The sequence below is a fragment of the Musa acuminata genome, chromosome BXJ3-4 (genome assembly GCF_036884655.1).
Source record: "Musa acuminata AAA Group cultivar baxijiao chromosome BXJ3-4, Cavendish_Baxijiao_AAA, whole genome shotgun sequence".
Classification (NCBI taxonomy): domain Eukaryota; kingdom Viridiplantae; phylum Streptophyta; class Magnoliopsida; order Zingiberales; family Musaceae; genus Musa; species Musa acuminata.
Genome location: NC_088352.1, coordinates 48,408,223 through 48,435,704, shown reverse-complemented (window position 1 = coordinate 48,435,704; position 27,482 = coordinate 48,408,223). Strand labels below are relative to the sequence as shown.

Genomic DNA, 27,482 nt, shown 5'->3' with positions numbered 1-27,482 from the left:
AAGGGTCAGCCTTTCCGAAACCTCTTATTGGTCCTTAAAGGATCTACAAAAGAAAAGACGGGTTAGAGAAAGCATTCAACTCAGGATCCACAAATAGCCATTTCAGCAAACACTTTATAGGCAATGCAAATTATAAACATGGACTTCGCATGCTCTGAACGGTTGCACGACAAAGGGTTCAAGACAGTCCGTCACAAATCAAACTCCATGCTAGTGCCCACATGACATTACTGTGAAACAACGCAACAAACCAGTCCTAGACAATGCCCTAGAGGCCCATGCCATTTGTCACCCGAGTAGCTCTTGGTTGCTATACTGGTTGTCACTCCTCACCAATCTGCGGAGCTAGAAAACCCCTAAAAATGATTGCTTTGATGACCTATTCCTGGGCAGTTTTGTCTTTGTTCGATGACTGTAGACAACTTGTGTTTACAAGCCTAAAATGACCATAAAAGTGAACTAAATTTGGGCTGCCAAGCCTATTGCAAACCCTCTATATGCTATGTAACATATATGAGCATTACATCAAGCACCTCGTTTACAGCTTTGTCTGTGGCATTCTCCCCCACTTATTCCTTCGACGTTCTCGTCGAAGCCTTTGTGAACGATACATCTCCTCGCCTTTATTAAATCTTTGATCTTGTGCTTTAATTGCAACATGCCTCTTCGCACCCAACTGTAGTTCGTCGCTGTTGTTGAGTAGTCGACCTTTGATCTGCTACACTGTTTCAACTCGCCAATGATTCTGACTCTGGTGTGGGGTCGACTGAGTTATGCTGATCCTTTTGGTTCCTAGGGATCCTTTAGATGAAGGAGAAGATCTTCCTAGTTATGTGCTAGTCTCTCAAATGTTTTATGCCACTTGAGCTAGGTGGATGTCTGTGGGAGCTTTAATGAACATCGCCTCATAAACTTTAAAGGTTTTGGGATCTTTCCTCCATAAAATTTGCCCATCGATTCCTTTTCCACTTAGCTATCGCCTCCAAATAAGTTTGCATCACCTCGATTTTTGATTAACATTCTATTGGGAAATGAAGTATACAGTCTACTCTCAGTAGCACCGATCACCATTAGTGAGGATTTGACAACGGTTGTCTTCTGTTGAGATTCTTAGAAGGGTCCTTGAATCTATGTAGAGCTCCTATGCTGGATAAATAAGAAAACTAGGGTACTTAGTTTCGCTCATTCTATTAAGAGTTGGATAATAAAGGTTACTCGACTTTGTCCGCTTCCTTGAGGGTTGTACTCTATGCATCGAGCTAGTTACTAGCCTTCGTCTGCTCTTTGTTCACACTTCTGAAGCACTCGAGGTGTTTGCACTCCTTGCGTTGAGTTAGCTATCGCGATTTGTGTTTTTATTGTCATCGAGTTTTTGGAATGCAAGAAGTTTTGCCGGAAAAGAGCAAAGTTTTGTCCCGACTTAGAGTAAATCTCCAATAGTTTTTGTCGCCTCTAGGATTGTACCATCTTCTCTATCATCTCTGTTGCCTACTCTTCTGAGTAGAAAAGTTACAACACCGTGTACTGCCTATTTCGTTCCTTGGTCAAGCACTCATACATCAACCTTAAGTCCTCTATTTTTGGCTATTTTGATGTGAAGCCCGTTGACACTGGTCTTACATAGTTCTTTGGCCTCTGTCCTTCAGCCTTGTCTTGATACTTGGAGTTTGCCTCGACATTCTCTACCTCCTTGGCCCTTTTCACGACCAAACGCTCTCCCTCCATGAGAGCAAGAGATCGATGACTCCACAGAAGTCCCTCCTTTGCAATACCATGGTGCTACCTATTAGGATCGGAGCGGCACTAAGAGGGGGGAGTGAATTAGTGCAGCGGTAAAATAACGTTGGTTTAAAAACTTTCGTACGATAAAAAGCAATATCGATGAAAACCGATTTGGAAGCTTGATAACTTAGAAGCCTATGGAAGCGTAGTGACTAAGTAAAGAAGTTTGCAGTATGTAAATGGCAAGATTAGGATGCAAACCAGAGAACACAGTAGTTTTAAAGTGGTTCGGTCAAAATGACCTACATCCACTTGCGAAGCCTTCTTCGAAGAGGCTCCCAATTTCCACTAGCAAATCTCTTTGTAGGGGAAGGACTAATACCCCTCTTACAACCTTTACAAGTGGTTCACACTCTTACAATTCTTTTCAACAAGATGAGAGGAGGTGAACGTTCAAGCAATTTGAAAAACAAGACTTGCTAAGACTTTTCTAAGGCTCTTATCTCAAACTATTGCTTTGCAAAAGGTTGTGATCTCAGTTGAGAATAGAGGGGTATTTATAGGCCCCAAGAGGATTCAAATTTGGGCTCCAAAATTTGAATTCTCTTGGGTTTCCGAGGCTGGCGGTGCCACCGCTTGTCGGTGGCGGTGCCACCGCCGGACCTCTCGGGTGCTGGGCGGTGCCACCGCTCAGATCTCGGGTTCTGGGCGGTGCCATCGCCTACACTATTACAGCTCACTGGTTGGGCTCCAAACTTGGCCCAAACCAGTCCAAACTCGGGCCCAATTGGCCCCTACTTGGGTTATAGGATTAACACCTAATCCTAACCCTAATCAACCCCAATCGGTGGTTGACCTTCACAACCCCGATATCCTTGGTGCAATTCCTCTCTCCTTGGCCCGATGCCCGACATCCGAAGCCTTCTGTCGTCCAATATCCTGACGTGATCTCCTCCGGCGCAACGTCAATTCCTCCCGCGTCAACTGTCTAATCCTGATCGAGTAGACCTGCATCACTCAAAATACAGTTAAACATCTAAACACAATCAATTAGTTTCATCATCAAAATATGAGATTCAACACTACCATTCCCATGGCCCTACTATCCGTCACCTAGTATCTATGTCCCTTTCTTCGTGATTGATAGATTTGCCTATGCAGCACTCCTTAAAGTCCACTTTTATTCTAATCGATGCTTGGTTATTTTGGGTAACTGAGTCCCTCTGGACTTGTCGCTTCCTCACCCTTTTTGACCACTTGCTTCAACACCTCTGTGTTCTCCGAACACTTTCCCTTGGTTAATGGAAAAACATACTGCAACTCCCATGTATGGCCTTCGCCATCAAGTTACAAGGCTCCTGTCGATTTTGTTCTCCTTAGCTTCCTTGGTAGTAACGTTCGCTTAGTCGGTTTTGTCCTTTAACTTGTCGGGCTCTCTTAAGTGAATATGAGCTTTTGAGCAATCCAACTCTCCAACTACTCCGATTATACCTCTATATGATTAAGTCCTCCCCATGGGACTCACTGGTACTTGCACTCGAAATTCTCTCTCGGTGGTATATAGTCCCCATATAATAATGACCAAGGCTTTCATCCGATGCAAAATTTGATGCACGCACGGATAACCCGCCCATGTGGTACCATGACATTCAATCCTTAAATCCAAAACTCTTCTTGCTGTCGTGTTGTTCACCGAAGTAGAGCTCCCAATATCTCCTGATCATACTTCTGCATGATCAAGTCCCTTGCGGGACTTCTCCCGTGTGTGTCGTATTGCCTCGAATTGTTCCAGTGTGATCCGCTACACTATGTCACCTCCTGACGACTCTCCATTGTATTATAATCGTTGTGGGATGAACTTGGACTGCGATCTCTCTATATGGCCCCTCTACCAGCACATCGTAGAGCCTCTGCCATCTCCAATTGTGTTTGCTCTCTTGGCAATTGGCCTTAGTCTATTCACTTTTAGGTCATATACCCAAATGAAGCACAGCTCTAGGATAGTCCATCGCCTAGTCTCTCCCAAAGTCCACCGACTTCGCTAAAGTTGGTCGCTATTGTTTGAATCCTGGGCCTCTACCCCCCACCACAATCTCCGTTGCGCATCTCTTCCTTCACAGCAACTCAAATGAAAGATTATGACATTTTCTTCAATAGTACCCGCCTTTGCGTCCTCTTGTCCCATGCAAAGGTCTTCTGACCCCAACTTCGCCTCCGCAAGTTGCGTTATCTTAGTTCCTCTATCAATTGCCTTTTTTTTTCAAGATAAAGTGCATGTGCCTCAAAGCTCCCTTCGACTTTGGCACCGTGCAGGTTGAGTCCACGCCATCAAAATGAGGGACCCATGAAATGACATGATCTCACTCTTGCCTTTATAAGAGTTCATGTCCTTGATCTATGTCCAAGGAAAGCTTCGTGCTTCTGCTCTATGTTCCGTCTTCTACGTCAACTCCCTTTATCGGCTTAGGCACTTCACCAAGTTCCACCCAAGTTACTCCACCTTGCTGAACAAACTATGCATTGTTCTGCCCTCACAAACGCATTTTGCTAGATTGCGACTCTTTGCCAATACAACCCTCGTTGCACCCCTCAAGGCCTAGCGACATGTTGAACTTGCTGCACACTTCAACTTCTTACGAACGTATCATTCTCATGCCGAGGAGAAAGTTTCAATACTCCATGGCACTGAGTTTCGGTCACCTTGGGATGGTCGCAGATAATTCATCGTCCGCATACAAGCCATTGCATGAGTACCGAATTCTTCGAGTTAGCAATTCCCCTCACCTCTGTGAACTTTGCATAACTCTTTCACTCGTTGAGCAACTCATCTCATATTGCACGATCTCATCCTTTGCCAAGCACCCCGCTTGCCTTTGAGCACCGTCAAGTTTGGTTGCCAACGTCGAGCCGTAGCTCAAACTCAGTCACCCAACCTTTGTGCGCTATGCGTTCTTCCCAGCTTGCTTGTCTTCGTGGTGCCTCTTGCACAAAGGGTTGGTCATTCCTTTGAAAGCTAATCTCAGATGCCCACTCCTCTGAGCGACTCTTTTCCCTACACCTTAACACTTGTTTTCCCCAAACTGTCACGAACGGTTGTCGCGCACCCGCAATAACTCCGTTCAACGAACCGTTCGTCGCTCACACCTGCATGTACAGCTGCTTGACAGCATGTTTTCTCTTAGTTTTGGGTCATTTTACTGGTAAATATGTAAGTTCGAACAAGCTGCAGCGTTGCAAAGCGACTGCTCACCGAACCGCGCAAAACAGTCCCAAAACAGCCCAAAACAGCTTCGTTTTCGCGTGCCGCGGGAGGTGAGCGGAGAACTGCCTCCGCTCACCAAAACGTCAGCCATCTCAGACCCCAGGAACCCCCGGGTGGCACATGGCTGGATGGGGCTTCGGTTATATACCGGGCGTTGAGATCTCTTTCGCAAGTTCGCATGTGACCTTTACGGGAACTTGTCTTTGCGCCCGGGACCAGGTGAGCGGCTGTTTGTGGGCTTGCAGCTGTTCGTTCATCCTTGAAAGCCTTGTTTTTCTCCCTCTCCCTCTTTTCTCTTGTGCACACAGGGTGTTCGTCGAATTGCTTGTAAAGCTTCCCTTTTCGCGAGACTTCGGGACTTGTCCGTTGCTCGTTCTTTCGAACTAACTTCTTTCTCTTTTACAGGTCCTTAGGGACCTGCGAGAGGTTACAAAGTGGGCTGATCCTTGCGGAGCAAGATCGCAAGGGCGAAGCGTGACTTAGGCAACGCAAGCTAAGTTCGCGTCTTTGCCACAAGGGAGACTCGCGACTTAGGCAACGCAAGCTAAGTTCGCGTCTTTGGCCGCAAGGGTGCCTCACGCCTTAGGCAATTCCAGCTAAGGTCGTGACAAAACGGTTGCACGTGTTGGTTGGCCTCAACGTAGCCTCGCTAGGTCCTCGATGCTTGCATGTCAAGTGTTTCTAAGTGTGCTTGTCTCGCTCTAATGCCATCTGTCATGGACTGAGCTAGTTTTGCCTAAGTCATGCAACACCTTTGCGTGTTCGTACGCAAAGGGTTGGCCTCCCGGAAACCTCTTATGTTCTTTTAAGGATCTACAAAAAAAAAGACGGGTTAGAAAATACGTTTAACTTAGGATCCATAAGTAGCCATTTCAGCAAACACTTTATAAGCTGTGCAAATTATAAACTTGGACTTCGCAAGCTCTAAACGATCGCACGACAAAAGGTTCAAGACGATCCGTCATAGATCAAAGTCTCTGCTAGTGCCCACATGACAATATCCCAAAGGCCCTTCCAGTCATGTGCTACCCTGGTAGCTCCTATGTGTTGTATTGGTTGACACTCAGCACCACTCTATGGAGCTAGAAAACCCCCAAAATAGTTGCCTGGATGGTTTGTTTCTAGGCAGTTTTGCCTCTGTATGACGACTACACACAACCTGCGTTTACAAGCCTGAAACGACCATAAAAGCCAACCAAACTGAGGCTGCCAAGCCTACTACAAACCCTTTACATGTTGCGCAAAGCGTGTACGAACAAAATTGAAAGATACAGACATACATGAGCATTACATCAGACACCATGTTTACAGCTTTGTCCGTGATAATACGGTTTTTGTTGTAAGTCCTCTTGTATTGCAAAGATCTGCTTTGTTTGCAGATCCAGTTTATATTTATAGATTAGAACCTCAATAATTATAATCTTGATGTTGGTGTCATTTTTATTTGTTTCAGTTTCCAATGAACTGATAATGTAAAATGCAGTGTGTTCATTTAATATTTGAATTTTTTATTATAGAAAATGTTATCTAATTTACTTCCTAACTTAAAATAGGATTTGGCATTTGTTGTGGATGGTTGGGCCCTTGAAATAATTTTGAAACAATATAGAGCTGTGTTCACCGAGTTGGCAATCCTCTCGAGAACTGCGATCTGCTGTCGTGTGACACCTTCCCAAAAGGCTCAGGTAATTTTTTCTAGTATTACTGACAGGCGATTCCATTGTTCATCGGTTGCTATTTACCAATATTGCTGAATCATTGTCATATATGTATTCATCCTGCTATGATTGATATAGTTTTGATTGCACTTTTGTTTTTAAGAAGAGTTGCATTATCTGATTTAATGGTTCTGCATTATTTTTGAAACATGTGTTTCTGATAAAATTGTTTTGTAAATCAGTATTAATAGTTCTTTCCTATGGTTGTTAGACAAAGGCATGAAAGGTAGGAACATTTTGTTGTTGTTATGCAATACAAGCTGAACGACTAGCTAACTGCAAATCTGAACATTTAGTAATATATGGAAGCTGAAAATATGGAGAATCCAAATTAATTCAACTAAAGCACTGAAAATTTCACTATTATGTTCAGACAGCTTCATGAATGGTGTTTTGAGAACTTCTTGAATTGCTTTTATAGGTGTGCGTAACATGGATTTTATACTCTTTGTTTATTTTCATCTATAAAATTGAACACTATTGATGAAATTTAACCCCCCAATTTCATTGATATGCTTAGGTGTCTCACAATGATCTAAGGTGCAATAGTACTGTGGATCAGAATGCAATTCTACTAGAAAAATAGTTATGTTTTTAACTATGTCATATTTGGCATGTGAAATTGATGATGATGGTTTTAGATCCAAAAGTTCATGAGGCCCTCTAGACTTGGAAGTCTTGGAGTTCCCTTGAATAGTTCATTGACAGGAATCATAATTCGGTATCATTGATGTGCACTATAATTGTATAATATGTATCTCGGTATGGGTGTCTAATGGATTTGTATAATTTCTTTCATTGGAAAATTTTAACGAAGCAGAATTCATCATATTTGGCTTACTATACCTATGTAAACTGATACAGAATTGACTGTCCAGAATAGAACCATTATCATCTTATAAATCTAACAGTTACTATCCCCTTTTATAATGAACTGATGCACAAGTTTTTCTGATTGATCTAATTATCAGCATCATATATTCTTTTACTTCTCTTACATTTTGTCATCTCTTTGGCCCTTTTTTTCAGTTACTTTGTTGCTTATTTTCCTTGCTATATCTTCGATGATTCTGCTGTTTTCTGATACACTAGCATGGTACCATGGTCTGTCATACCGAATCGTACCGCCCGGTATGGGCGGTATGTATCGGTCCGATAGGCCAACGGTACGCGGAACGCCTGATACCGGTCCGACTGTAGCAGTGCACTGTAGCTGAGTGTATCGCTCGGTACACCTGGGTGTACCGGAACCGAGCCCAGGTCGAAATACCGGTACGGTACGGTATTGCGAACCGTGTATGGTACAACAGCAGGATTTCAAGAAGAGTCAAGTCTAGTTTGATTAAATGTCTAGATCCAATACACCAATAACAAGAACAACAACAGTTCATAATGTTCAAAAAATTTGGGATTGGTTAGATGGATCTTCTTCCTCGATTCAGCTTTGTTTGGGGTATCACTAGTCAAAACAATAGCAGTCAAATATCTTATTAATTTTTGATAAAGTTTTCTTGGATCTCCGTCTACATTTCCTTACATCACTGATCCTAATTGACAGTTATCCATTGATAAGTTCATACCATTTCCATTTCAACATCCTAATCTCAACAACACTAACTTATTTTTGTTTTTTCTTTAGTTGCATAAGATTGACTCTTAAGCATGACCAACTATGCAATTATGATATATATGTTTTTAATCTAAGGTGCATGTGATAATCAGATAAAATTACTGTCCCACTTCACTTTGTCTATCCCATTTCCAATGTGATGAACAATGTCATTAATCTCCTCCTGCCCAATAATAAATACAAGATATATAAAGCTTTTAACTTTAGGAACTTGGCTGCATATTTTTATACCTGTGGTTTTTCTGTTGGCATGACTAAAGTGATACATTGTGTATTCTGTTCTAGTTCTTCTCAGCCTAAAAATTTTAGTTTCTGGCATCTATCACTATTTCTCAAGCATAGAGTTATTCCATTTAAATTCTCATCAATCAACTTAATAGCATACACCAAGGATATTCCAAATATGACTAGTAAGTTCATTCGTAGCCAAGGTGAAAATGACAAATTGGATTCATTTAGGGAACTTGGAGGACGACAAGCTTAACAGTAGTGACAACTTTGTTGTGCATATCTATTATCACATCAATGTAGCTTCTAGATATTCAGGTTGTTATCTAGCTGCTGTATTCCAGTCATAAAAACTTGACTCCATTCTATTCATTATTTTAAAGAAACTCAAGATATATTAAGTTTATTCTGAAAGCTACAGAGATGTAGATGATGTTTTGCTAAAAACCTGTCATTGGTTTGCAATTAATTTCTGGTTCGGTTTTAAGCTAATTCAGGGCATAGTTAGGGGCTCAGTCTGCAAGATGAATGTTTTCAGATTATGTTGGAGTTTCTTTGAAGAAACTATAAAAAAGTGGATACGTCTGTTCACAGTGGTCGAAATTGTCATGCTTGGATTTTATGCAATAGTGGTTTACTTTAGTGTCTGTGATGTACAAGTGACTTACTGTTTTATTGATTGCCAATTTATAATGTAAAGTAAACATTTGTGTTTTTTTTGTAGCTTGTCGAGCTTCTAAAGTCATGTGATTACCGAACTTTGGCAATTGGCGATGGTGGAAATGATGTCAGGATGATACAGCAGGCTGATATTGGTGTTGGGATTAGTGGACGGGAAGGCTTGCAAGCTGCAAGGGCAGCTGACTATAGCATCGGAAGTGAGTAGCTGGTTTGACTCTCTTTAGGTATTTTGGTAATTTGCTGAAGAGTTGGTGTAGCCTTAGATCAACTTTCAGAAGAGAAAGGACAAACTATTGGGTTTGATTTTTAGTAAGTCATGCTTAAAATTGTAGGATTTTTGTTTCCAGGATTAGATGATTTGCTAAGATTGGTGATAGGATAAACCAAGGTTCGTATTACCGTACCGTACCAGCGTTTTAACCTGGTCTCGGTATGGTGCGATACGGTGTATCGAGCGGTACACCCAGGTGTACCGCTCTTTCACAGATTTAACCCTCTGAAAATACCTGAAAATTAAAAAAAAAAGTTAGGATAGAGTTTTCAAGTTACAAATAAATATAGTAATAGTATAAGTTTAGCAAAATCAATGTAAATTAGGTAAGAATAGTATCACATATCTTTTTCGGGCTTTGAGGTAGTCTTGTTTGAGGTTCGTATTTCAGCCCGTTATAGATTGAAATATCTACAGAAAAATCAATTGAATTGTTAGACTATTTTGTTACAATATAAACTCTAAAATTCAAATGAATTAAATAATCACATATGTAGATATACCTGATTGTTGATTACTTGATTCTACCACCAAAATGAACGACGTGCCTCTACGTGTGGTGGATCGGGGTCCTCGATCCAATACATCTGCATATCAATATAATACGTTTGTTGAACCTAATCATGAAATTGATCCCATGACATAGTGTATTGATACACCGTATGCCATTGATGCATCAATGTGGTGCTGATTGTAGACTGATCGTCATGAATCATATTTGTCCAAGGCAACTCTTGAGGCATATATTGGTGAATGTTAGAGCTTCTACTTTCGCTACTGATCTGCTGTTCTATATTATACTGTTGCTCAGAGAAGGATGACCAACTATCACCATACTGTTGTTGCCCGTATGATTCTCCATAATACGATGGCTGTGAATACGATGAGCCTTTTTCTATGTCTATATTATGTATGCTCTGTCGCATTTGTTCATATTCATCCACTGCCTTCCCCTTCCCCTTCCGCGCATAAACTTGACCAGTACCTTGTCGAGTTCCATAATCTGAATCTTGAGTGACATGTGTAAAATATTGCTCCTCGGTCCATTCACCACCCTCAAGTTCTGTAGACGAGACCAACGACTGCCCGACATCATCGTCATCATCTGTCGAGGCACTGCTGTCCGTGTTGTTGTCATGTCTCTGGACCGAGCGAGAAAGAGACTGTGATTGTGAAGGTGTTTCGTCGTCCGACTCGATTCTTTCCAACAATGCAACTGATGCTACTGTCTTCCCCTTTGGCTTAAATAGGGGAGAGAAGAATGGCTTAAATAGAATGAGAAAGGGTTCCAACTATCAAATTGACCGTTGGAGCACTGTAGCACTGCTACAGTGCGGTGCGGTAACGGTCAAAATTGACCGTTACCGAGTTTTGCCGGGCGGTAACGGTCGAAATTTCGACCGTTACCACCCGATATTACCCCATATCATCCGATACGGGGTTTTTTTTAACGTACCGCCCGGTAGCAGGTGGTCCGCATACCGGTAGCCTATCGGACCTGTACGTACCGCCCGTACCGGGCGGTATGATTCGGTATGACAGACCTTGGGATAAACATGCTTTGGTGATCTCAAAGACCACAAGTTCATAATCTAAGGCACTTCATCAAAATATTACAACAATAAGGGATATCATGATCTAGGTATTGCACTAAGAAGTTTGGATCAAAGGTAATGAACACTTGGCCTTGCTTTTGGAATAGTTTAGACCATTGTCATTCAGCACCCTTCAAAATTGAAGAGAACAAGAAAATTGTCATTCCATTAGAATATCCATGAACTGTACAAAGAAAGAACCAGTTCTTACATGGGCTTAGTATCTTTTTACTGCATAGCTTTTGATTCTGTGAAAACATATTTACAATGCTTAAGCAAATCAGAAATATGATCCTGAAGAAGATAAAAGCTAATACATTTAAATTTAGTCTAGGTTTTTCTGAAGATGGTAATAGAGATAAAAGTGGGAAGTACTTCTTAACAGCAAACTTGGGGTAGAGCAATTCGGAAATGTAGAATAAGGGTTGGTTGGATGATGGATTTGGCTTGATTGGGAGCTTCTACCATGTAGGTAACATCAAAGGTTGACATTTGATGAGTCACACTTGACTACACAACTTTGATACATCACCACCTACAAGATGATGGCATGTTGGGAGTTTAAGGATGGATGTCAGGTAGTTAAGCTGTTTCTAGTTGAGTTTTGATCATACCTAGACTCAGTTGAGCAGCTGGTTCAGTTGTCTGTCCATGTTGCATATCTCTTCACATCATAGCATTAGCTTTGCTTTTACAGACATTCTGAATATTGAGTTGATCAGAAACTTTATTGCCAGGCATATGCAAGAGTTATTTCTTCCTTCTAATGTATTGAAATTTTTTTTCTCATTTGTTAGATGATATAGTGATATTGTGATTCTGATCTATGCAAAAAGTTTGTATTTGCCATTACATATTATTATTACATCATCATTGGAAGAGAATGAGTTTTATTCATTAATTAACTGTTGGCATGGTTTATCAGAATTCCGGTTCCTTAAAAGGTTGATTCTTGTTCATGGGCGCTATTCTTACAACCGAACAGCTTTTCTCTCACAATACTCCTTTTACAAGTCATTGCTGATATGTTTTATACAGATATTGTAAGTTCCTGTTTTTATTTCCTGTCTTTGTTTGTTTCTGTCATTTAATATCAGTAGTTCAGATCAACATTAATCATCTTCACTAACTTTTAGAAAGTTGTTATTGAAGCTTTTGCACCATTAATGCTAATACGGGTATGGTGCAGTTTTTCTTTCTTTTCAGGTGTTTCTGGAACCAGCTTATTTAATTCCATTAGTTTGATGGCTTATAACGTCTTCTACACTAGTATACCTGTTTTAACAGTTGTCCTAGACAAGGACCTTAGTGAGAAAACAGTGATGCAGAACCCACAGATTTTATTATATTGTCAAGCTGGAAGGTAATCAGAACTTGTTCAGGTTCAGCTGAGCTAAATATAGTTTTGTTTTATCCTTCATGCAACTGCATCAGAAATTTCAACATCAGAAAGTTTAAACTTCTTGTATGAGTTATAGCTTTTTGTTGTTATCAATTAATTATTGTAATGTTTCTTGTATATATATAGGCTCTTAAACCCGAGCACATTTGCTGGATGGTTTGGTCGTTCATTATATCATGTAAGTGAAATGCTTAGTTTGTCAGGTTCTTGTCTGTCATATCTTATAGCTTGCAGTTAAACCAAGATTGTAGTTATTTAAGTTTCTTTCCATAGTTTCGGAACAATTGCAAAAGTGAACTTTGAAGTTGCTGGCTTCTTCCAAGCTGATGAACGACACATTTTATTTGAAAATTGTGTTTATATTTATTTATCTATCTCTGCGTATTTTATAATTTGTGAATCCTGATTGCTAATAGTTTTCGTAGATAATATTTTTATTACATGTAAATCATGTTTTTATGTTCTTCTACCAATATTCATTTTCCATCCAAAAATATACGATAAGTGACTTCAATTATTTCTTCATCAGTCTAGTTGTTGCCACATTTGTGTGGTAACGGGGCGAACACCACTTGTTGCATACTTCGTCCTTGGGTCATCCATCATTTAAATCTCTCCAACCTTGACAGATTTGAGATATAGCCAAAGGCTCCAAGAGCCCTTCTGACATTTGGCTTTCTACCTTATTTTACTGGTACTTGAAGCATGTCCCTACATTCTTTGTTGCATCGATCCCCTTTCTTGATAAACTTGCTCTCCCTATGAGTGCAACAGTTTAGTAACCTCATGAGTTTGCACATTTTCTTTGCACTTATGTATCCAACTTATTGTTGGTAACTGAGTCCCACCATAATTGTGATCATTGTGCCTTGCCTTGTATGATTAGTTGCTTCAACATCACTTGTATATTTTGGAGTAGTCCCCCTTTAATCGGACTGCAACTTGAATGTATGTCATTCTCCATTATGTTGTTGGCCCCTGCTAATTCTGCTCTCTAGCTTGCTTCCTTAGTGACATTCAGTATCAATCTTCTCCTCTGAAAGCATCAGGGCACCCACGAGCAACTTTGAGTTCTGGAATTGTAAACATTCAATAGCTTATCTGTCTAGAGGCCTAGAAATGATGTCCAGTATGGAGTTTTGGTCAGGGATTTGGGACCTGTCTCCAGTTTAAACTCTGTATCCATACCATGTTTTTTGTGGAAAGTGCTTTTGCATCTTGATTGGCAAATTGAGACATTTAAGAGCTAACTTCTCTGTGATAAATTCTTGGCCTGAGCTAAGGCCTACAAACTTTATTGATTCAAGAATCATCATTTTATCCTATCTTTATCTGCCTCCTTGAGATTCATTGTGTCAGCTCCCTTTGAAGCTGGCACCATGAATGGAGATTCATTTCATATCAAAAAGAGGGAATCAAGGAATGATATTGACATCCCTCTTGCCACATTTGAAATCTTCACCCTAAGGATGGCTCAGAAATCTTCAAGGGAATCGCCATAAAGTTTTCATTTGCTTCAAGTTCCAACGTTGACTTCCTATGGCAATTCTAAGATAGAATCTGCCACCAAATTAATCATCATCATGTGACTCTGGCTCCTAACAAAGTCCAACCGAAGTTGCTTTGCATCCTGAGCTGTTCTGAATTTATGTACTGTGGCCCTTTGTATCCACCATTACAAAAGGTTGTATTCTCACTGAGTTTGATGTCCATGTATATTAGCTTGTGATTTGCCTTTGTCTCCCAGAGCGTTTAGGATTCAATAGAGGTTGTCATTTTTATGCATGTAGAAACCTTTTCCCATGCTCTTGAATTGTTAAGCTATGGTGATGTTGCCTCAACTTTCACTATGCCATGAGCTCAATATTCTTGGGCATGAATTAGGCTTGACATTCCTTTCCTCCAAGTGGGTTTGGCACCGTAGCTTGTGTCTGCACTTTGGTAAATAATTTTTTTTGACACCTTTGACATCTCTTTCAATTTTGGGGGTTGCTTTGTAGTATTGTTCCATGTTGATGAGATAGTTGTCTAGCTTCAAGTCCTTAGCTTCCATCATACCAATGTGGCTTAGGCACCTTCGATCTTTGAGGATGGCTACGAGCATTCCCACTACATAATTTGAGTCATCATATCCTTCAAATATTGTATGAACTCATTTCATGTCATCAGCAAGATGTCTCCATCTATATCTAGTTGATCCATTTTGGTGTGCACACCCACTTGCATGGCCTCTACTTTCACTAGACGTCCTTCACCTATGTAGAGATCTGCCAAGCTATAACCTATGACATTGAGACACATCTCGAACTCTCCCATCCTTATCTTTGTTATGTTGTGTCGTTCAGACTATCGTTTTATCACGAACGGTTGTCGCGCACCCGCAACAACTTCGTTTAATGAACCGTTCGTCGCTTTTGCATGCTTGTACAGAGACATGACCGTCTGTTTTGCCTTGGTTTTGTGTTTTTTCTTGTAAAAATGCATGTTCGAACAGGTTACAGCGCTACAGTGCAACCGCTCACCGCGCCGGGCCGAACTGCCCCAAAATGGCTCCGTTTTCGCGTGCCACGACTTGTTTTCTGCAAGCCGTAGCTGCACGCAAAACGTCAGCCATCTCAGCACCCTGGAACCCCCCGGGTGGCACAGGACTAAATGGGGCTTCGGTATATGGTATTGTCCGTGTTTCTTCACTGATCTAGCTGTCGTCTCCTTTTAGCAGTGTAGGTAGTGCCACACCACATGTGTTAGAACCCTTGCAGATTCTAAACTTGGGGTTGATCTCTTTAGGGGATCGGCCTCCTTGGAACTCTATAGGGGTTCCTCCCTCCAAGATTCTAAACTTGGGGTTGATCTCTTTAGGGGATCGGCCTCCTTGGAACTCTATAGGGGTTCCTCCCTCCAAGTTGCTGCTCAAAGGTTGCAGAAAAGATTCATCTATTGCTTATGAAAAGAGGAGGAATACATGGCTATTTATAGGGTTTCTAAATCCTAACTCCTAATAGGACTCCTACTCAAGACTCCTTCTTCTAACCAACTCCTAATAGGACTTCTAATCAAGACTCCTATTTCTTTACAACTCCTAATTCATCTCAAACAATCTCCTAACCCTAGCCGGCCTCTTCACCTCGTTAATAGGGGTCGGCTTAGGTAGGTTTTACATGAATGTCCCTCTCAATTAGGACTCTTCTAGCTAGAGTCCTAACAGACCCGCCCTCTTTAAATCAGCCTTGTCCTCAAGGTTGAGATTCCATGAATTCAGGGAACCGAGTCTTCAGCTCCTCATATGGTTCCCATGTGGCGTCTTCAAGTGGTAGATTATTCCAATGCACTAGTACTTCAGTAGAGGGATGTCGGCGACGTATCACGATCCTACGATCGAGGATGGCTTGTGGTTGGGCTTGAATAACTCCATCCTCAGTTGTGTTGGGCAGTTGGATCTGGGATGACTCGTGTTCTCCCAACTTGGGCTTTAAGCATGATACGTGGAAGACAGGGTGAATTTTGGCATCCTCAGGTAATTTATGTCTGTACGCCACGGCTCCAATACGCTCTGTGATCTGATAGGGCCCATAAAAACATGGGGATAGCTTCATGGAGGCTCGAGTGTTGATAGAGAGTTGCTTGTATGGTTGTAGGCGAAGATAAACCCAATCTCTTACTGAAAATTCTCTTTCACTTCGTCGTGTGTCGGCTTGCTGCTTTATTCTGGCTTGAGCGGTAGAGAGATTATCTTTTAACAGTTGTAAGAGTTTGTCTCTATCAATCAATTCTTGGTCAACCTGATCTACCTTGGCTGAGCCAATTACATACTTTGGAATCACAGGGGCTGATCGACCATATAATGCTTCATGAGGGGCACATTTTGTAGATGAATGATATGTAGTATTATACCACCATTTGGCCCAGGGTAGCCATTTTGCCCACTCTTTTGGTCGGTCGCTAGCGAAACACCAGAGGTACGTCTCTAAGCACCTATTTACCACTTTTGTCTGGCCGTTGATTTGTGGGTGATATGCCATACTCCTTTTCAATTTAGTACCCTGCATATGGAATAACTTTGTCCAAAATCTGCTCGTGAAGATGCAAGTAGAATTTATCATAAGCACAATGCGTCCCTTATAGTGTAATTCTTTTGAGTCCCACTTGTAATAAGCCACGGAGCTTGGTGCTTCCTCCAATTTTTTTATAATCTTACTATTCTCTTAATCTTCCTGCCATTCCATCTTAATATCCACAAGTCGTTGGTCGGAAGTGAAATGGCTGAAACTTCAGCTTGCTCGGGTAGCTGCGAAAGCGCATCTGCAAGAACATTCTCTTTCCCCTTTTTGTAAATTATTTCATAATCAAATCCAAGAAGTTTTGTTACCCATTTTTGCTGCTCAGGGGATGATATCTTTCGCTCCAAAAAGTACTTGAGGCTTTTATGGTCGGTTTTAATTTGAAATCGTCGACCAATCAAGTAGGGTTTCCACCTCGTTGCTGCGCGCACAATGGCGAGCATCTCCTTATCATATGTTAACTTGTTTTGATGGGAGGGAGATAATACCTTACTAGTGTATGCGAGTGGTCGACCATCTTGCATGAGAATGGCTCCAATTCCGACTCCAGATGCGTCGGCCTCAATAATAAAGGGTCGGTTGAAATCTGGTAATGTTAGCACCGGCGTCATCGTCATGGCTGCCTTAAGTTTGTCGAAGGCAGCGGAAGCTCTGTCTAACCATTGGAAAGCATCTTTTTTCAGTAAAGAAGTGAGTGGTGCATTGATCTTCCCATAGTCCTTAACAAATTTTCGATAGTAGCCCGTTAGTCCAAGGAATCCCTGTAGTAATTTCACGTTTGTAGGTTTCGGCCAGCCTTGCATTGCCTCAATTTTTGCTGGGTCTACCGCCATTCCTTCTTCTGATATTATATGCCCAAGGTACTCTACTTTTTGCTGGAGAAAGCTGCACTTTGGTTGCTTTATAAAAAGAGTATTCTCCCGAAGGATCGTCAGAACAATCCGTAAATGCCGAATTTGGTGGTAACCGGATCGGAGGTCCAACTTTGTGAAGACTCGAGCTCCTTTTAATTCATCAAGAAGTTCATCCACCACTGGTATTGGGTACTTGTCCTTGATGGTGATGCCATTTAAAGCTCGGTAGTCGATGCACATCCGCCAAGTTCCGTCCTTCTTGCGTACAAGTAGCACTGGTGAGGAATAGGGGCTACAACTTGGCCGAATCACCCCTGTTTCAAGCATCTCTTTTACAATCCTTTCTATTTCATCCTTTTGGAGATGTAGATACTGATATCGCCGAGTATTTGCTGGAGGTTTGCCTGAAAGAATCGTTATATAATGATCATGCCGACGGGTAAGAGATAGGTTGTGTGGTTCGTCAAATATATCTGAAAATTTAGCAAGCAAAGGAAGTAGGTTTGGATCTTCAAATTCTATTGGCTCTCCCTTAGTTTGCTGCTCAAGTTGTGCCAAAAAGCCGCTGTATGCTTTATGCAAAACCTTCTCCATTGTTGTGTGCAAATCGTTGTTATGTCGCCCCCACGTTTCCTGTGCAATGTCACCTGTTTCTCCATACTGTAAAATCTCATAATTAGTTTCATAAAATTCCAGGAAATATCACCTAATGTCGTCAACCATTTAATTCTGAGCATGGCCTCATGATTGTTAAGAGGGAGAAGGAAGAAATCTGCAATTATCTCTTGGTTATGCAGCAATAGTTTCTCTTACGGGCGCCTACGATCATACTTCAAAATCCATCCATCGGCGATCTTAACGTCAACCCTGCTGCAATTCTCAATAGGTAAAGCTATCTGGACAGCAACCTTACTGTTTAGAAAGTTATTAGTACTGCCCGTGTCGATGAGAACAGTGATCGGTTGTTGTTTGAGAAGGCCTCCAACTTTCATCGTTTGCGGGTTTGAGTGGTCGGCTAGTGCATGTACCGTAACTTCGATTGATTGTGGATCTTCTTCTGCATCTTCTTCTTCATGTTCAAGGCTCTCTTCTGGATGTTCAATGACCTCTTCTTCTATTGGTTCAATCATAAGAAATCTCCCTTTACTACAGCGATGCTCACGGCTCCACGGGTCGTCACAATGCCAACATAACCCCTTCGCATATCGCTCCTGAAGCTCTTCTCTTGTTAACCTCTTTGGTGTAGGGACTTGGTCGATTGTAGGGGGGGTTGAGGGCTTCAATATTGCTGGTTGAGGAGTGACCCTAGTCCTCCGAGCTTCATAGTTCAATTGCTCCTCTTGATGTCGTGCGAAAGAGATGGCTGCCATAAGTGTATATAGTTGTCGCGCTTTAACTTCTCCTCGGATCTCCGACTTCAAGCTCTCAATGAAGGTCCTCAATAGCTGTTTTTGAGACCAATCACGAGTTTGATTAGATAACCTTTCAAACCTGGTTTGGTACTCCTGAATGGTGGAGGTTTGTCGGATCTTTGCTAGTTGTTCGTCAATATTCTCGTAATCGGTTGGTTTGAAGCGTATCAGCAGTCCTTCTTTGAATTGTTGCCATGAAAGGACTCCATAAGTATGTTCAAACCAGTCAAACCACTGTATAGCATCCCCTTCAAGATATATAGCTGCAATTTTCACCATAGATGCATCTGCGATTTTATGGTACCGAAAATATCGCTCCGCGCGCGAGATCCAACCAATCGGGTCTCCTTCTTCCCATCTAGGGAAGTCCACTCTCATGCATGGATAGTTGAGGTTGATCATAGAGCTTCCCCTCTCTTGGAAGTCATATCTTTGGGCTTGGTGCGATTGGGCAAAGCTCTCTCCTTGATGTGATTTCTTCGGGCTTAGTGGTCGGCCCGATCTGAGTTCGGTAAAGAGCATCTGAATCTTATCCTCCATTCGCGCCTCGAAGGCTTCGAATTTAGCATTGAATACCTCCTTAGATACCATAGTATATGCCGTCAAATCTGTGATATCAAGATCTCTCTTTTGTTGTCGGGTTAAAGGCATGTATTGGTTGAGAGAGGTGATGGTCGAAAGGGTTGGTAGATTGGTGGATGTAGGCTACGGTTTAGGCTTGTTTTGTGGCTATTTTGGGTGCAGGTTGAGGGTGTGGTTTGGTAGAGTTTTAGGGCTGTAGATAAAAGTTTTGGATCTGTGGTAGATGGTAGCAAAGGTTTGATAGAAATCAGTGGAAGTTGCAGCAAGTATGTGCTGTCTTGTAAGAGTAGAATTGTCGTCGAAGAAACAACGGTTTCTCGACGTAATTTCCACAAAAAACGTGAGAGAATTGAGGAGGGAATTGATAGCAAAATCACAATTTATATGACAGCAAGGATATCTAATTTAATCAAGAAAATCTCGGCAGTATAACAGCAAGGAAATTGGTGCAAGTTGCGATTGCAGAATTCTCGTCGAGAAATTTCAGCAGGTTACGACGAAAATTTGCAGCAACACAAAATCGTTTTTAGAGATGAATTTCTTTATAGATCAATCTTAGATGGAAGCCAAGATGATCTATGAAGTGTATAAGAAATTTCATTCAAAAAAGATTGCAAATAGATGGGTTAAGGCAACAATATGCGGCTGAAATTTTCTGCAGCACAGATTTTTAAGTATAGCAGATTGGACGTAAAAGATCAGTGGTTTATATTGAGAATTTTTTTATGAAACCAAAGGGAATCTGCTATTAGGAAATGTCAAAGATGTCATAAAAATTTCGTAGAGATTTGGATCGAAAAAACACAGTAGCAAGATCAAACAGACAGTGCTATACGGTTGGAATTCTGCAATGTATCTTTCGTCGTAGAGATGAAACTTTATGTCGAAAAGTTTATGCAGTAATATAGGAATAATTTTTTTTTGGATTTTCAAATAAGGATAACTAAATTGCAGCAACAGTAAGGTAGAAAACCAGAACCTGTTGCAATTCACGGGGAGATCAAAGAATGATCCGTGGTGGTGGAGATGACGGTGGAATTTGACAACGATCTCTTAAGCAATTGTGGGAATTGCTTTGGGCGGTTGTGGAGGGTTGATGGATGACTGTGGAAGGGCAGCGAGATGCCAAGAACGCTGCTCTGATACCAGGTGTTAGAACCCTTGCAGATTCTAAACTTGGGGTTGATCTCTTTAGGGGATCGACCTCCTTGGAACTCTATAGGGGTTCCTCCCTCCAAGATTCTAAACTTGGGGTCGATCTCTTTAGGGGATCGGCCTCCTTGGAACTCTATAGGGGTTCCTCCCTCCAAGTTGCTGCTCAAAGGCTGCAGAAAAGATTCATCTATTGCTTATGAAAAGAGGAGGAATACATGGCTATTTATAGGGTTTCTAAACCCTAACTCCTAATAGGACTCCTACTCAAGACTCCTTCTTCTAACCAACTCCTAATAGGACTTCTAATCAAGACTCCTATTTCTTTACAACTCCTAATTCATCTCTAAGAAACAATCTTCTAACCCTAGCTGGCCTCTTCACCTCGTTAATAGGGATCGGCTTAGGTAGGTTTTACATGAATGTCCCTCTCAATTAGGACTCTTCTAGCTAGAGTCCTAACAACATGTTGTGTATGTCGTCCATCAGTCAACCATCATCCATTTTCTCTTACCTTGTGCCTAGTCAATAAAAAGACTTCAGATAGAGGCTCCAAGAGGACCTCTGACATCCTTCTACCATGTTTTGCTAGTCCTCAAAGCATGTTCCCACATTTCTTGATGCCTTAGTCACCTTTCTCAGCCAACAACTTGCTTTCCCTGCAAGAAAAATGGTTCGGTGCATGTTCAAAAGATCTGCCTTGTGGTACATGATACTCCACCATGAGTTCACTTCTTTTCTTTCGATGCCCATGTATCCATCTCCCCGTCAGATAACCGAGTTCCACCAGGACTACCAATCATCATGGCTTGCCCTCTACTGACTGTTTCAACATGCCTTAATACCTTGAAGTAGTCCCCCTCTGATCAGACTGAACTCATTTCTTTGATTGAGATATTAGATGCTGGTTTACTCTTCTGAGTTCTGGTTATGCATGTCCGTCCACTGTTACAGGCTAGATGTCACTAAGGGTCATCTGTTCCTGTTGTTCTCTGAATTACCTGTATAGTTTACAATTATCAACAAAATTATTGTAATTTGCTCTTAACACTACTCATGGTCAAGATTTTGCCTTTTTTCATGATTTCAGGCATTAGTTGTTTTCTTAATAACTGTGCACGCATATGCTGATGAGAAAAGTGAGATGGAAGAGCTGTCAATGGTCGCACTCTCTGGATGTATTTGGTTGCAGGCCTTTGTCGTGACAATTGAGATGAAGTAAGCATTGGTAACTGTGTCATTTGAAAAGGTAGTTTTTTTATTGTCGAGAAAGTTCATTCCTCTAAAACATAACTTGCTAAATCTTCCAGTTCCTTCACAACCTTGCAACACCTTGCTATCTGGGGTAATTTTGCGGCTTTCTATTTCATCAACTCTGTAGTCAGTACCATACCATCAGCAGGAATGTACACCATCATGTTTCGCCTCTGTAGACAGCCGTCGTACTGGATAACTGTGGTTGTGAGTATCATGTCGTTCACATATGGTTATAAATTATCGTTACCATTTTATTTTCTTTTTCTAAGAACCTCTTTGTTCCAGCTTATTGTTGCAGTAGGAATGGGTCCAGTGCTAGCCCTCAAGTACTTCAGATATACATACAGATCAAGTGCCATTAATATACTTCAGCAGGCGGAGCGATCTCGTGGACCCATCTTCTCAATGGGGGGCCTTGAGTCCCAGCTCAAGTCCCTAGAGAAGGATGTTGCTTCATTGTCGACATCCCAGAGTAAATTCAGGAACAGTGTTTATGAGCCCCTGCTATCAGCATCTGACCCTCCAACATCTACCAGAAGGTCCATAGGACCTGCAACATTTGATTTCTTACAACCAGCGCAATCCAGGCTGTCCTCATCTTACTCAAGAAATTGCAAAGATAATTGATTTTTTTTTTGTCATTTTTTCAGTACACAAAGAAATGTGAAATTTCTGCTGTGAAAAGAACTTGAAAGAAGGAATTTCCTATAGAAAGTTCGATATGGAATTTTTGGACTGTTGTCAAAATGTACCTACCGGATACAGAATCAAGAATGCTTAGGCCTAACATAAGTGTTTTATGCTCGTTGAGAAACTCAATGCTGAAGGACATGCCAAAATAAAATGCATATTCCATAAGTTACCTAAAGTACCTGTTTTTAAATTGTTTTGCCTTTCAGATGTAAAAGAAATGGTGCATCAGTGAAGCTTTACGTGATTCCTTCAGTTACAGGGGTTGGCTCGAGGCAAAAGGGAAATCAGCAACGGAGTTTTTAGGTGTTTTAAGGTCACAGCAGAGGTTGATGATCGTGAGACGAGAAGTGGGATCCAACATGAGCTGATTTTTGTTATCACTCGACGATTCCTCAAACGTCAAATTGCATGATGGAATGGGGAGGGCGCATTAACAAAGCATATATATGCCGTTTTGGCATAGTATATCTCCACGGATGGAAACGAATGTCGTTTTGCCACAATTTGCATAGTTGTTTGAGCTAATTGTGTTGTTGGTACTGCAGTTCACCTACTCTAGATGTTGGGCTCGAGTGACTTATATGTTCTCAGAAACAGTGACACTGGTTAGTAATTAATCTTATATCGTGCTTAAGGGATCGATGCTGGATGGATATACGGGAGACGATGCCTACCGACTAATTAATTAGTAATTAATTAAACCCACCCCACCCCACCCCCCCCCCCCCCCCGTTCACTCTGATGACCGTTTGATGATGGTGATGATGATGATGATGATGATGATGATGAATTGGTTGGTCAGGAGACCCTCTGGATGAGATGGGTGAAAAAGGGTTGCGGCCTTCGTCGGTTCTCTTCTTTCTCAAAGATCCTCCTTGTGCCATGACAGCCCTTCTTCACTCCATCTCCGCCCACCCGAGCTCCAAACCCCCGGACGCCACCGTCACCAGATGTAAGCCACGCTTCCTCTCCCATCTCCCAAACCTCCCTTCTCTCTCCCTCAACAATGGCTTCTCCAGGGTCTTGGCCTCGCCCCCCGTCGCCCTCCCCCCTAAGGACGCCGCCTCCTTGTCCCTCCCCAGCTGGAGGAACGGCAAGAACGAATCGAGAATCAAGGAGGTCCGGCTCCACGACGCCTTCCTTCACCTGGAGCACATGGTGGGGAAGGGGCACAGGCCCGACGCCGCCCAGGCCACTCAACTCGTCTACGATCTCTGTAAGTCCAACAAGATCCGGAAGGCCATTCGCGTCATGGAGCTGATGGCCAGCTCTGGAACCACCCCCGAACCCTCCACCTACACCTTCCTCGTGAATCAGCTGTGCAAGAGGGGCAACGTCGGCTACGCGATGCAGTTGGTTGATAAAATGGAGGAGCATGGGTGCCCCCCCACCACCATCGTCTACAATTCCCTGGTCAGGGGCCTCTGCATCCACGGCAATCTGCAGCAGAGCTTGCAGCTTTTGGAGAGACTGATGCACAAGGGGCTCATCCCCAATGTGTTCACTTACTCTTTCTTGCTCGAAGCAGCCTACAAAGAGAGAGGGGCGGATGAGGCGGTGAGGCTACTGGATGAGATCATCGCCAAAGGCGGGAGGCCTAATCTCGTCAGTTACAATGTTCTTCTTACTGGATTCTGCAAGGAAGGTCGGTTGGAGGACGCAATGCAGTTCTTCAGGGGGTTGCCATCCAAGGGTTTTCGACCAAATGTCGTCAGCTACAATATTCTTTTAAGGAGTCTGTGTTACCAAGGGCGGTGGGAGGAGGCAGAGGAGCTCTTGTCTGAGATGGGCGAGAAGAATTGCGACCCTAGCATCATAACATACAATATCTTGATCGGTTCACTCGCTTATCATGGTCGGACGGAACAAGCAGTTGACATCTTGGAGGAGATGGCAAGGAATGGGTTTAAGCCCGTAGCCGCGAGCTATAACCCCATAATTGCTCGGTTCTGCAAGGAGGGAAAACTGAACATGGTTCTCGAATGCCTGGACATGATGCATAGGCATTGTACTCCTAATGAAGGCACTTACAATGCAATCGCGGTGCTCTGTGAAGAAGGGAAGGTGGAAGATGCATTCTCCATATTGCAAAGCTTGGGCAATAAGCAGAATGCTTCCATGAATGACTTCTACCGAAATGTGATATCATTCTTGTGTAAGAAAGGGAACACCTTTGCTGCTTTCCAGTTACTGCATGAGACGACAAAACATGGATTTACTCCTGATTCATACACCAATTCCTCCTTGATCAGAGGTCTTTGCATCGAGGGCATGCTGGATGAAGCCATTGAGCTCTTCGAAGTGATGGAGGAAAATGGTAATAAGCCTGATATAGACAACTACAACTCACTTATTCTTGGATTGTGCAAGGGTCAGCGGACAGATCTGTCATTTGATATATATGAATCAATGATCGAGAAAGGTTATGCGCCTAATGAAACAACATACACTATCCTGGTTGAAGGACTTGCTCATGAGGATGAAGCAGATTTGGCTGCAGAGGTGTTGAAAGAGTTGTACTCTAGAAACATTGTGAGCCAAAATACCATGGAGAGGATCACTATGCAATATGACTTGGACTAATTTTTGGTACATGTGGTTGCAGTTTAAGCAGTTGACCAGCTCTTGGTAAAGGATGTGTTGCTAGGTTTTGGAACCTGAACTTATGTGAATCTTCTGTTATCAAGCACATATATCTTGACGTCAATCACAATCTGAGTGCCATTATCATGATGAGTGTGATTGTACCAAAATCTCTCTACTATTAGCTACGCTTTAGTTCCTGGCTTTCTACTTCTATGCTGATCATTCATTCTGAAGGAAACTTTTGTTGCACATGCTGAGCCATCTATTCAAAATTTTCGCTGGAAGAATCACCAAACTAACTAGTTAGTCATGGATTTTCATTATTCTGGCTGCTTATTGCTTTTAGGATCCTCAAATCCAAAGCTTTCAGTATATTATATGGCATGTGGGGCATAATCTCTGTATTGTCTCCAGCCTCATGTTAGTTCTAGTTCTCCTCCTAGGCATCAACCGTTGGTGCTGCATTGCTTCTTAAAACCCAATGGGAAGAGTTATGCTGGCAGCATCAGATGTTGTTTCCTGAGAAGTATGGATTGGCAGGTACTCATTTCAAGTCATGTCAGTCTTCATTTGCAGCCAATTTCATCCATGCATGTAATGTTATAATATCAATGGCATGTAAGGATACAACCAAGTCACTGTTTGTGCAGTTGAGGTTAATTTAGACTATGGCCCCATGATTGTTGAGATATGCTTTCTAAGCCTTAGGTGCCAGGAGAAGCTGTCAAATATGTTGGACAATCTTGTGTATTAGTATTTTCATTTTGCTATTTTCTCAAATTTCAAATATGATTAATGGTTACTTGGTAGATGACTGGCATCTCTCTTGGTCCAAAGCCCTTTGGAAGTGAAGTGTCCACAAAGCAATGGGTAGAGTTCTGTTCCGTGTTCCTTCCTTTGTGACAGTAAGCATAAACTGCAATTTGATGAAAGATGGTCTTTTATTGAGCACGAATGAAACATGGATTTTAACTACAAGCCGAAGGTTACATCTTTTAGAAGTCGATAGAACCAAATGAAATTGCTCCCAGTATTCTGCAAACTGGAAGTAATAGCTCTCTCTTGATGTTACAGAAAGGACATGATGATCTTATTATTCACTTTGATGCTTTTATGAATTATCTATCATTTATAAAGTCCTCAGATGTGTCAAATCTGAAACTATCGTCTGTTCAAGTTTTTATGTGCTTGTTGTCGAACAATATTTATGAATTAAGGTGTAACAACGCATTATTTTGGTGTTCTTTACTTGATAACCTGTGCTTGCATGATATGCTGTCAAAGTTATATTACATGATATTTACAAGAAGATCCAAGAAGTCATGTCTGTGAAATATATTGTTTTTCAAATCCATTGATCATCTGGTTTTCTGCATCGAAGTGAACACATCAACTGCCAAAGCTGACATAGCACTTGCTGCAAAACTTAACATGTGGAAACTGCAATTTACAGTGTAGACTCAAACAAGCAGCTAAAGCTTCATCGACTAACTTCACCTAATCCCTTGCAGGTATAGAAATGTTCAAGACGACAAGACTTTGCATGACTAACATAGAGCTGTTTGGTGTTTTGTTCTCCTGAAGTTCTGCTGCATGGCCCCTTTCTCTAACTGATCAAATGGAGGGAAGAGAGGAATGGCTCCATCTTACCCAAATTAGACTCTCTCTCTCTCTCTCTCTCTCTCTCTCTCTCTCTACATAACCATGTAGACAAGTTACTGCCCTAGAGCTGTTTGGTGTTTTGTTCTTCTTGTCTTGTGCATGTCCTCCCTCTGTAACTCACCAAATGGAGGAAAATGAAGCAATGGATGAAGCTTAGCAAAGCTACACTCTGTACACAACCATTTTGGCAAGGTACTACTGCCTCGGAGCTGGTTGGTGCTTTGTTCTTCTGACCTTGTGCTTGTCCCTTTCTTGAACTTACCAAATATTGACAAGCTGTTGCTATTAATATCACCATAGTAGTAGTAATTGTGATCCCCCAAAGAGATCAACAAGGCTTTTTTTAGCACAGCCAAAAGTTGAGCTCCCCATTGGAATAAACTCCCATTATTTGATATCTTTTCCTTATCAGATTAAACAAAGCCACCTCATGTATTCTCTTATCTGTTCTTTTCTTGCAGCTTCACCAGGCATCTGATTTGACTTATTTTGGAATCGAGTTGTATATATATATATATATATATATATATATATATATGATGGCTTATCAGGGTTATAACAAATATTAATATCTTTATAAAAATTAATGATCTTGATATTGTAAGAAAAATAATATTTCAAACTATGATATGATTAATATTGAATAAACTCATTTTTAAAAAAGATGATAAATGGAAAGTATATGGTTGATGACATGTGCTTTGAACAGTGTTGTTT

At 41.7% G+C, this 27,482-nt stretch overlaps 2 protein-coding genes across 4 annotated transcripts in view; both read left to right on the top strand.

Moving 5' to 3' along the window:
• The window catches only part of LOC135586974 (phospholipid-transporting ATPase 2-like), a 43,732-nt gene extending 21,040 nt beyond the window's left edge, over nucleotides 1-22,692 (top strand). For all 3 annotated transcript variants that reach the window (XM_065148293.1, XM_065148292.1, XM_065148294.1), the window contains 8 exons: nucleotides 6,538-6,669; nucleotides 9,285-9,438; nucleotides 12,033-12,150; nucleotides 12,297-12,470; nucleotides 12,636-12,687; nucleotides 21,658-21,785; nucleotides 21,878-22,028; nucleotides 22,110-22,692. In XM_065148293.1, the coding sequence (XP_065004365.1) occupies nucleotides 6,538-6,669; nucleotides 9,285-9,438; nucleotides 12,033-12,150; nucleotides 12,297-12,470; nucleotides 12,636-12,687; nucleotides 21,658-21,785; nucleotides 21,878-22,028; nucleotides 22,110-22,451 (1,251 nt within the window). In that variant the 3' untranslated portion in view covers nucleotides 22,452-22,692. The remainder of the gene's footprint in view (nucleotides 1-6,537; nucleotides 6,670-9,284; nucleotides 9,439-12,032; nucleotides 12,151-12,296; nucleotides 12,471-12,635; nucleotides 12,688-21,657; nucleotides 21,786-21,877; nucleotides 22,029-22,109) is intronic.
• Nucleotides 22,693-23,321: 629 nt separating this feature from the next.
• LOC135636968 (pentatricopeptide repeat-containing protein At1g79080, chloroplastic-like) lies at nucleotides 23,322-25,352 on the top strand. Its single transcript, XM_065149220.1, has one exon. The coding sequence runs from the start codon at nucleotides 23,337-23,339 to the stop codon at nucleotides 25,098-25,100; it is 1,764 nt and encodes a 587-aa protein (XP_065005292.1). The 5' UTR covers nucleotides 23,322-23,336; the 3' UTR covers nucleotides 25,101-25,352.
• Nucleotides 25,353-27,482: the final 2,130 nt, after the last annotated feature.

What these genes read in the sequence shown, in the direction of transcription:
- LOC135636968 (XM_065149220.1), top strand. Translation starts at nt 23,337, where the DNA reads ATGGGTGAAAAAGGGTTGCGGCCTTCGTCGGTTCTCTTCTTTCTCAAA.